This window comes from Penicillium maclennaniae (genome assembly GCF_028827695.1).
Source record: "Penicillium maclennaniae strain IBT 15551 chromosome Unknown utg000005l:1.0-2652337.0:1.0-2654196.0, whole genome shotgun sequence".
NCBI classification, from domain to species: Eukaryota; Fungi; Ascomycota; class Eurotiomycetes; order Eurotiales; family Aspergillaceae; genus Penicillium; species Penicillium maclennaniae.
The window spans coordinates 938187-950365 of NW_026623217.1; the positions used below are offsets into that span (position 1 = coordinate 938187).

The window sequence follows — 12179 nt, forward strand, 5'->3', positions numbered from 1 at the left end:
CCTTGTCCCGCCTGTTTTTTTTGCTATGTTCAGCTCGCCTCCTCGCCGTTCCTCCTGCTCGGTTCGCATTGACAGGCTTCCATATCTCGTCGGACGACCCGCAATATGATTTCTTGTGTCCATTCGGGTGCTTCAGGTTGGTGAGAGCGTTACAAACCTTCAAATGAACTGACTTGTTAACGATACTGATTAGAGCTTAGCCCACCGGGGCCCTCTCAAGCTGTTTATCGGGAGGATTGCACACAGTGCTTTGATTCGATTGTTTGTTCTTTTGGGCTCTGTCTTCCGGACCTGGCTAATCACAGTATTCACAGGATAATGACTCGGGTCTGAATGTGTGCCTCCATTGCTTTAATGGTGGCTGTACTGGGGATAGGGACCATGGTTTGCTCCACTACAAGCGCTCTGGGCATCCGCTGGCTCTCAATATTCGAAGGACTCCGAAGAAAATTCAGGTGAGTCTGGACCACGCAAAAACCACGCCTTCACTGATTTCATCACAGCGTGACGAGCCCCCGCCGAAGATTTCGAAGCTCGCGATCACTGCTGAAACAGACGAGGATCGATATGAAATTGTGACATCGGTTACATGCTATCCGTGTGCTCAGCAAGATGTGGACAAAACGAGCGGCAACTTACCCTCAGTGATTGAGGGCATCATGAATGCAATGACATTTTCCAAAAGGGAAGAGGTCAAAGCATGGGAACAAGAATTTGTTCCCTGTGAGCACACTTTATGTATGATTCAGCAGGAGATTGAGGATGCAGACAGCAAAGGTACTGGCACCCTATAAGCGATAATTCTGACATTGTACTGATGGGAATTCGCAGACTCCAGCCAATGCTCGGCTTGTGAATTGAAAGAGAATCTGTGGATCTGTCTGGAATGTGGAAATATTGGCTGCGGAAGAAGCCAATTTGGTGGCAGTCCGGGGAATTCACACGCTCTTGCTCATGCAGACTCAGCATCCCACGGTGTTGCTGTTAAACTTGGTTCCATCACAGCGGAGGGCTCGGCGGATGTATATTGCTACAAGTGCAACGAGGAGCGAACTGACCCAGAGCTTGCCAATCACCTCGCACACTGGGGTATCTATTTGGCTGGGCGTGAAAAGACAGAGAAAAGCTTGATGGAGATGCAGGTAGAACACAACATGCAGTGGGAATTTTCCATGACCACTGAGGATGGTCGTGAACTATCACCAGTCTTTGGCCCGGTTTCACCGGACTGACCAATCTTGGAAACAGCTGTTATCTATCCAGTACTATGCAATGCATCTTCTCGACGCCCGGTTTTGCAGAGCGTTACTACCATCCTACCAAGGAGCCACCGCTGTGCCAGACCCCAGCACAAGACCTGGAAACTCAACTGAGGAAGCTTGCAGATGGCATTCTGTCCGGCCGATACTCTCAGCCAGTTTCACGTGTTTTTGCCGTCCCGGATACCCCAGATGTTCCCCATCAAAAGGGCCTGCCACCGACGATGTTCAAATATCTCATCGGACAGGGTCACGAGGAATTTGCAACAATGAGACAGCAGGATGCATTCGAATTCCTCCTGCATGTTTTTAAATCCGTCAGCCTTTCGAAACATGAGGGAAGCATGTTCAACCCTGTCCAACATTTTCGATTCGAAGTTGAACAACGTCTACAATGCTTGAGCTGCAGAAAAGTCCGCTACAAGGTAGATGAGCAGGACAATATCTCAATTGCAGTCCCCGCCCGCCGTGTGTCGAGCGAGTCTGGACGTTTTGAATCGGTGACTTTGTCAGAGTGTCTGGATATTTTCACGGCACAGGAGATCGTCGAGCTGATTTGCCCTGCTTGTGATAGTCGTGATGGATTTTCTAAGCGCTCTTCTTTCAAAACCCTACCGTGCGAACTGGCCATAAATGCCCGTCGCTTTGAGCTGGTAAATTGGGTTCCTACCAAACTTGATATTCCAGTGCTTCTCGATGATAAGCCAATTGACTTTGGAGCCTATTTGGCTACAGAGCGTGATCCGAATGAGGAACTTCTTCCAGAAGTCAGCGACAGTGTTAGTTTCGTGCCTAACCCTGGTGCCCTCGATCAGTTGATGAGTATGGGGTTTCCGTCCGCGAGATGCGAGAAGGCTCTTCACGCAACAGGTAACTCTGATTCAGAGGCCGCAATGAATTGGTTGTTTGCTCATATGGATGATCCGCACATCGATGACCCTCTAGTCTTGGGTCAAAATACAGGTGGATCTAAGGATGTTGAGGATGAAGGAAAAATAATGCAGCTTGGGGAGATGGGCATCGAGGCCGCTCGAGCCCGACAGGCTTTAGCTGCGACTGACGGCGATGTAAATCGCGCTCTGGACTGGGTCTTTAGCCACCCTGAGGAGGAAGTTGAGGATATTCAGACGGACAGTAATACCCACCGTGTTCCATCTGGCTATGACAGCAAGCCAGCCTTTTATCAGTTGCGATCTATCGTCTGTCATAAAGGTACCTCTGTTCATGCTGGGTGAGTTTATGTCACTGATTAATTCCTTTTCCGTTCGCAACTAACTTTTTCGAGTCATTATGTGGCTTTTGTTCGCAAGGCACTGCCGGGTCAAGACAGCCTTTCATGGGTCATGTTCAATGACGAAAAGGTCGTGAGGTATGACGATATCGAGGAAATGAAGAAGACTGCCTACGTGTACTTCCTCACAAGGGTATAGACCCACTGGCTCTTTGGGGGGGTAGGCGAGCCTCTTAGAATTGTCCTCTTACTATTCCAAAACAACTACTTCTATCATCACGTTTAATTTATCACCATACACCACCCTAGTGGCCCACGAAGGCTACAGCCTGCCCAAAGAGCTAACCTAAGGTGGCCTCGACACTTCATTCTCTCCTTCCTAGCCTGTTCTTGAACCTCTTTTTGGTCTATTCTCAAAGTTGACGGGGGAAAGATTGGCAGCTACACGGAAGATAATTCATTACAGTTCTCGTTCATGTAGGTCTTGTAGGGTCGTTCCTACTCCTGCAATTTCTTGCCCGCAATTCCTAGGTCTTCCAAATCCAGCCCGCCTCGCTCAAGGACATTAGATTTCATATCAATTACATTCATGTATACTATTATGAGATAATAGAATCGCGATGCAATGCATTTTTACGCTTCCATATATAATTTATCCTGAGGGATGAAGGCTGATGGCCAAACTGAAATTGAATATTTTGGGCTTCAAAAGCTGCTTTAGACAACTCTGATTCTTACTTATTTATCTTGATTAGTTTATGTCTATCTCCTAAGGACTCTGCTTTACATCATGAATTGGTCAAGAACATCTCCGAAAGGCCAAGTAATAATATAGGAGGAGTTTTAATTGTTACGCGTCGCTAAATGGTGACTGTGAGCTGGTCCAGTATCTGGTAAACTTACCCAGTCGTGCCTTCCAGCAGTACTCGCAACAATACCTTCACCTAGTCGTGTAGGCTTTACACGGGCTCGGGTCTATAAAGTAGTCTTGCAAAGGTGTCCAAGTCAAAGAGGGCACTAATGAGGGCGGATAACTAAGGAGCTGGCCTGATTCAATCGTAGGATGGGTTGTCAATAAGTCAAATAGTGAAGGTACTATCGGTTCCAAGTAACAATGTAGGATTGATAGCGAAGAACTAAATACATAGTGGTGGATTAGCATCCTAATATATCCAGTCTTTAAAGAGTTTAGTAGACGCGTAGATGTTAGCTTAGTAGAAACTGCCACACTGTGGGCTGTCACGGGCTAATGCCCGGTATAGGTCACATAAACCACGTGACCCTGGTATGTTAATACAATGACCGCACGTAGAAGACGTCTCTCCTTCAAGCTTTTTGTACACAGTTCGTAGCCTAGTTAGATTAAATTTAAGTCTTACTTTAGCCCTTTATATATAAAAGGTTCTGATTAATAATTATTAAACTAACGAACTAATAATGAAGTATAACCGTTTACTCTATAAAATAATACCCCTAATAAGATATAGTATTAGAAATTAATAAGCCTATTATTATAGGTATAGACGCTACTATAGTAGATAGTATAGACCTAAGCTATATCGAATAAAGAATAAGAGTAATATAATTAATAAAATATTACTTAGGAGGAATAAATCTAATATCTTAAAGTAATATTAGATTAATAGGTCCTACTTACTATAATAATAACTATAAAAGAATAAGCGATATTGTTATAAATTACTACTAAAGTAATAATAAAATACCTATAAAATAAATAGTTCTATTAACTAAAAACATAACTATTAGACACTATTCTATTTAATAATAAAATAAATGATTAGCTAACTTAGTATATAATAATTAAAAATAAACTAAATATTAATAGATAAGCTATTAGTTTATCTTAGGACCAATTTATATATATATATTCTTTAGGCTAAAGAAATTCGCCTAAAAAAATAATAAAATATTTATAAAACTATACTAAAATATTATTAGTGTGATAATAGGGCCTTCTTATTGGGGGGAAAAGGTTACGTTACCTAACTTTTTTTGCTATACGGACCTATATTAGTCCGCACGGCTACTATATATTTATTCTTTTATATGCTTACTAAATAGAATATACTTTCTTATCTTTTAGAATATTATTTAGTAATATATTTTTACTTAGCTAAACCTTTTATAGTTAGCTAAGAATAAAAGTATTACTATTAGGTATATTTTTATTTCTATAAATAATCCTCTCTTAAGCGACTAATTAAGATCGCTTACATATAATATTAAAAGAAATCTAAAAAGTTCTCTTTAATTATTTTAGTTATTATTTATAAGAATATAAAAATATATACTTATAAAATAATAATATAAGAAAGTTATATATTAAAAGGATTAGTACTAAAATAATCTATTAACTAAGACTATAAATAAAAAGATTAATTAAAGATATTTAGATTTAATACTTATTATATTTATATATATTAATAAAGGTAAGGAAATAAAATAAAGATATATTCTTTTTAGCTCTAAAAAAAGATCTATCTTAAGAGAGAAAATAAAACCTAAGGAAAATTAATATTCTTAATAAAAAATATCTTTAAATATTAATATTCTTAACTATTTATAACTAATTCTAATTAATTATATTCAATTATACCTTTTAAGACTTATAATCTATATATCTAATAACTCTAAATACTAAGTATGTACTTTATTCGCTATTAGCGAATAATATATAAATATTTTATTAAGCTTAGATAATTATCTTAAAAGAAAGCTTACTTATTTAGGTAATATTTATTAAATAGGCCGCGAATATTTTAGCTAAGAATACTTATTTTCGTAAGGCCGAACTTTAATATATAAAAAATAAATATATATATATTTAGAAAGATTCGCTCTAATAATTAGTAAATATACTTAAATAGATATAAATTAGATTAGCTAATACCTTAGATATTTCTAAAGTTAGCTATCTAATATTATCTTAAGTTAACAGCGCTTAGAAAGCTATCTAAAAGATAGTCTTAAAGAATATATACCTTATTAAGGTTTATTAAGATATAATTAAGTCTAATATTATATAAAAGTACTTATATAACTATAAATATTACTTTCGCGAAGTTACTACTTTTATAGATATAAAGCTAGATAAAAGCTCTAAGATTATTTATATTAGCGGATAATTACTTAACTATATTACTAAAATGTAGTATATATATATAAAATAAGTTATAGAAATATATAGCGATAAAATTATTATTTAATAAGCTTATAAGGACTAAATTAATCGCGAATTTTTAGAGTATCTTAGACCTAAAAAATATTAGGACAAGTTTATAAACTTAAAATAAGGATAAATATTATTTTATAAATATATAATTAACCTATAATAAGCTATATAAGAGGCTTTAATATAAGCGCCTATTGTAAAGGAATACTGAGGACTAGCGGTGAAGGTTTACCCCGCAGTGGAATAAGCAAGTCTCGGACCTAATTCGTACTTAAATCGAGAGGGTTTCCAATTAATCTAGACTTAGCAAGAATTAGTCTTACTTCTATAATATAATACCTAGTCTAGATATCCTTCCTTACCTAACCGATAGGCTTTCTATCCTAAATATATAGATCCTTTATAATTCAGATTCTTCTTTTATCGGTTACCTAAGGAATTATATTTGTTAACGACTGTGTCCTTCGCTCCTATATCGCTACTAAAGGCGATAATACGCCTATATCGCACGAGGCTACTACTACGTCTTAGCGTAGAGACACTATTAATTCGACCCTAGGACTAAACTAATCTAAGTCAATTTCTCCTAACCCGCTATAATACGAACTACTTCTAAGGGACCTACGCGGATATTAAGTGACCTATAGAGAACTCCGAAACGATAGCTAAACTATCGAAGAAAAAATTAAATACCTTAATAAGAAAATCCGCCTTCTTAAATTTAGGAGCTTAAAGGGGACCGAACTATATTAGTTAAGATAAGGACTTAGCTATAAAATAAAGACAAATTAACCGCGAGTAATAATAAAAAGGGTATTAAAATTAAAGATATCCCTTCTTTTTTAAAGGACTTTAACCTTCGGAAATATTAAGAGTGGATTCTTAACCTTAAATACTAATTCGAAGCTAACCTAAAATAATATTTTATAGACTAAGAAAAGGTATTCGCTAGTATAGTAATAATAAAATATAACTATCGCTAAAGATAGCTATAATATATAGGTATAAAGCCTATAAAGAAATAATAAGAGTTTAAGAGCTTATAGATAACTTTTAAAGACTAAATAATTACCCTCCTATATAATATAGTTACCTTATAGGCTAATATAAGTATTAGCCTTAGCTAAGTACGCTAAAGGCTATAAGATAATCCGGATTAATTCTATATCTATCTAAATAGCCTAAAATAATATTTTAAATAAAAAAGTAAAAAAGATAATATAATATTCTATTACTCTAAGCTTAACTTAGCCCTTCGCTATTATATAAATAAATATCTCCCTAAAGAATAATTATTAAAGATATATAATATTATAGTAAGTAAAGCGAGATATTTCTGGAATCTACTCTAAATAGCTAAGAAATATTATTAATTCGCTAATAAAACCTAAGAGTATTAATATTTACTAAGACACTTTATATAATCTAAATATATATATAACTAAAGAAAGGATAACGCCTCCTAAAGATATAAGAAATAATAACCCTTAAAGACCTAGCTAAGTTCCTTACGCTTCTAGGAAAGCTATAGCTATTATAACTTAAATAATATATATAGATTAACTATAAACTAAGACTAAAACCTACTACGCTTAGGATTAGGACCCTAATATTACCGATATTATAAATTTAGCTATATTACCTATTGGAATATAGACCAATGCTACATAGAAAGATCTATCCTTATATTCAACATATAAGATCAGCATTGCATTAATCACGTGAACAGATTTTTTCTTTTATCAAAATGATATTTTGACCACTTCTGATTCTGGTCCGCGGCCCTCTCCCGAATGATAGGCAGGACCATTTTCCTTCAGAGGTAAATGGTCCGCCTTTAGATATGAATGGTCCGTTCCTTCGGAGGTGCCTTCGGGCATATCTTGCCCGCGGACTTCGACTATGGTCTTCGAACCTCGGTAAACAGACTTCGACCCTCAGTCCCCTTAAGGATAGGCGGACCACTTTCCCTTAAGGATAAAATGGTCTACCTTTGGGTATGCATAACCAGATACTGCGGGGAAGCTTTCGGGGTGGCTGAAACCGTCGATCCTTGACATCATTCTTTTTGCTTTTCTTCGGTTCCCTTCTTTGCCACCTTTATTAAGTTGCTGCCTAGTATTTGTATGACATTCTAGACATCATTTCTAGGCTATTCTAGCCTATAAATATGTCCTTCTTTTCTAGCAGAAAGAATCAAGTCAGTTCTACTTTCCTGAAGTCATTTTCCACTTTCCAAAAGTCATCTCTATCTTCTTCCTTTGATCCTTAGGACTGTGGTTCTGCCTTCGTTTAGGCTATATCTGCTTATAGTCTCATCCTACGACCTTTGACCTTCTTCCTTTGTCTGGCACCGACTGACCTGGCCGGACTGAGGTTGATCCCACGGACTTAAGGGGCCACGATCTGCTTCGTGGTAGCTTTTCCCTTATGCTCCAACATTACCCTAAACTATATTAAAGATAGACTAAATATATACCCCGCGCGTATTTAATCCTTAAGGAACTTAGGAAAAGAGAATAAGTTAAAGTAAGCCTTACCCCTATAACTTTAGACCCTAAGATAGGGACTATCTTATACTTTTATATCCTAATTCGAGTATAGAATACTCTTATTATATACACAGACTTAGATAGTTACGCTAAAGTTAATTTAGTTAGCTACTAATTCGTAAAAAAGTATAACCTAAAATGTACCTTAGCTATCGCTCTAATTATTTAGGTAATCTTAAACTAAAAGATTATCTCCTATAAGGTATAGAAAGTCCCTATTATTATTACTAACTTAAGGGAGACACCTTATAACTTTATAAGATAATATATAATTATAGATAGGGACCTATATTTAGAAGGTAGCCCTATCCTTTTATTAATAACTATAATTTAAGACCTTTAAATCTATTTATTATTAGACTAATAATAGTAATTTAAGGTAAAAGAGTTCTCCTTATTTAGCTTATAATAATTTACTAAGGCCTACTAAAACTAAGTCTATATTTATACTATAATCTAAATACTAAAAGATATATAGCTTCTAGAGAATAATAAAAAAATAAAGACTATATCTAAATTAATATTATTAGATAAATTAGAGATATTTTATAATATATTTATAGCTAATTAATTAAAGATTTTACTAATATAAAAGTTAACTAACTATACTATTAAATTTAAGGAAGGGATATTACCTCTTTATAGGCTAATATACCCTCTCTTATAAACTAAACTTACGGAATTAAGGAGATATCTTAATAAAAATCTTATAAATAAATATATCTAACCCTTTAAGAGTCCTATAGGGGCGCTAATTCTCTTTATACCTAAAAAGGATAGTAATTTATATCTTTATATAGATTACTAAGGATTAAATAAAGTCTTAGTTAAGAATCGCTACTCTTTACCTCTTATTTTAGAGATCCTTAATTATCTTTTAGGTATAAAATACTTTAGCAAAATCGATATATAGAATATATATTACTAAATCCGAATAAAAGAGGGCGAAGAATAAAAAATAGCCTTCCGGATATAATATAGTTACTATAAATATATAGTAATACTATTTAGACTTACTAATATATTAGCTACCTTTCAAAACTATATTTATATTATATTATATAGCCTACTTAATATAATCTATATTATATATTTAGATAATATCCTTATCTTCTTATTAGACTATAAGTTATATATAAAATACTTTTAATAAGTCCTTAAAAGGCTAAGGGAAATATAGCTTTATATAAAAATATCTAAATATATATTTTACTAAGACTAAATAAAATTCCTTAGCTTTATAATTAGTAGCTAAGGTATCTTAATAGACCTATAACGTATTATCGCTATTATGTCCTAGGAAATACCTAAAATTTTCTATAATATCTAAGTATTCCTAGGATTTTATAACTTCTACTAATACTTTATTAAAGAATACTTCCTTATTACGGTCTCTCTTACTAACCTTCTAAAGGGAAGCTAGAACGGCAAAAAATAAAAAAATATAAATCTAAACGATATTAAAAAGATAGTATTTTAATAACTAAAAGATATCTTTTAGTAAGCCTTACTTCTTAGATTCTTTAATCTAATAAGATATATCCGAATTAAAACTAATATATCTAACCTAGGGATAGCTAGGATAATATTATAACCTAATAATAAAGAGCGATAATACCCTATAATATTTTAGTTAAGAAAATTCACTAACGCAGAACTAAACTATAGTACCCTAGACTAAGAATTATTCGCTATTATATATTTATTTAAATAATAGCGATATTATCTAAAAGGAAGTAAGTACCCTATTAAGGTCCTCTCTAATTATTTAAATCTCTAAGACTTTATAAAATAGCTAAAAATTAATAGACGCTAAGCCTAATAGTATTTATTCTTTATCTCTTTTAATTTTATAATTAAATACTAAATAAATAAAATAAACCCCGCTAATAGCCTTTTATAATAGCTAAATAAAGATATAGCTCTAAGAATAGAGCTTCTAAACCCTATTTAAGAGCGAATTATAAGTATTTCGGAGATTAAATTAAGAGACCTCTTAGCTAATAAATCTTAGTTAGAGTATAATAACTAAGAAGAACCTAAACTCTATATATAAATCCCTATTAATACCTAAGTAAATCGAGACTAAAGTAATATAGAAATAGCTAACTAAACTATCTAAAAAGAGTTAAGTCGCGCTTAATAGTTACCTTAAAGTATAGTATAGAGTATTAATACTAATAAAAGCGTATATACAGAGTATATAAGCGCTAATCTATAGATCTAGGTAAAGAGAATCTAAAATAATAATCCAGAGACTTAAAGCTAAAAGATAGCTATTTTATAAGGAAAGCGATATATAAAAGAATAGTCTATTAATCTTAATAGCCTATTACGCTATAAAATATACCTTTATATCCCTATAGAAAGTAACTTAAGACAGAAATTACTAAAAATCTATTATAATAATCCCTTAGTAAGATATTTTAGGAAATATAGGATAACGGAGCTCCTATAATATAAATATTACTAAATAAATATATACCTAGATATTATAGAATATATAAGGATATACTCTGTCTACTAAGGGACTATAGTACCCTAATATAGGCTATATAGTAGCCTTAAATCTTTATTATAACCCTTATAACTATTTACTAAAATCTCTATAGACTTTATTATAGGCCTATTCTTAGTAATTCATAAAAATAAGCCCTATAATATAATATTAGTTATTATTTATTATCTTACGAAATAGTATCGATTTATCCCTATCTTAATAGCGATTAATATTAGTTCCCTTACTATTCTAATATATTATAAGATTAAACTCTAATTTAGCCTACTAAAAGAAATTATATCTAATAGAGGCCCTATTTTTACTAGTAAATTCTAGTTAAAACTATATTTTTATTTAAGGATAAAACTCTAATTTTCTATAACTTTCTACCTATAAATAGATAGCTAAATAAAAAGGATAAATTAAACCTTTAAATATTATTTACAGTATTTTATAGATATTAAGTAATAAATATAGCTAAATTTATTATAAATTATAGAGTTTATATATAATAATACTATAAATATTACTATAAGTATCTCCCTCTTTTAAGCCCTTATAAGATATTCCTTAAATTTTTAATTATACTCTAAGGCTAAAGCACTTAAGGAGAAAGTGCTAGCTATAGTAGATCGAATATAAAAGTTATATAATCTCCGTAAAAAAATAAAGAAAATATAGCGAAGAGCTACTAAAACTATAATAAAGTACTATAATAAATATTATACCCTAATTAAATTTAAGCGTAAAGATCTTATAGCCCTTTTAACCTATAACTTAAAGCTAAAGATACCTATAAGAAAACTCTTATTACGCTTTATTAGACTATTTCGCGTATTTATAATAGTCGGAATATAAGCGTATTATCTAAGCTTACCTAACTAATACTCCTAGTTATATAATATCTTCCTTATAACTTTCCTTAAGCCTTAGTACTAATATAAATTAAATATAAACTTACTTCTAATATTAGAGCTCGCGGATAATAATAAATAGGAGGTTAAGGAGATTAAAGATAAGAAAATCTTCCGTAATAAGATATACTTCTAGTTAAGTAAAAGGGATAGCCTATAAAATATAATTAGTAGTTACCTAAAGTAGATATAGAGAATACCTAAGAAGTAATATAGGACTATAGGAAAAAGAGGAAAGGTAGAAGAGTTTATTAAAATCCTAAGAAAAGATCCTAACCTAAAGTCGGCCACTATAAGAATAATAAGAATAAAATTAGGTATTTAAGGTTTTATATATAAAATCTCTATAAAGATATACTAATATATTAAGGAAATAAGACCGATTAGTTAAAGTATAAGAGAAAGATAGGCTATAATATTATTAATAATTACCGCACTATTAGTATCTCTATCCGCGTACTAGAGATAAAGCGCGGCCAAAATATTATTACGAAAGGTTAGCTTCGTAACCTACTAAGAAGCAGATATAA

General features: G+C 32.6%; 1 protein-coding gene across 1 annotated transcript; it reads left to right on the forward strand.

The window, feature by feature from the left end:
* Positions 1 to 105: 105 nt before the first annotated feature.
* Positions 106 to 2689, forward strand: N7477_005590 (ubiquitin-specific protease UBP14; the record flags this gene model as incomplete). Its single annotated transcript, XM_056967253.1, has 7 exons — positions 106 to 136; positions 194 to 261; positions 315 to 455; positions 504 to 777; positions 832 to 1159; positions 1264 to 2490; positions 2545 to 2689. The coding sequence occupies 7 exons, from the start codon at positions 106 to 108 to the stop codon at positions 2687 to 2689; spliced, it is 2214 nt and encodes a 737-aa protein (XP_056822007.1).
* Between the last annotated feature and the right edge of the window lie 9490 nt (positions 2690 to 12179).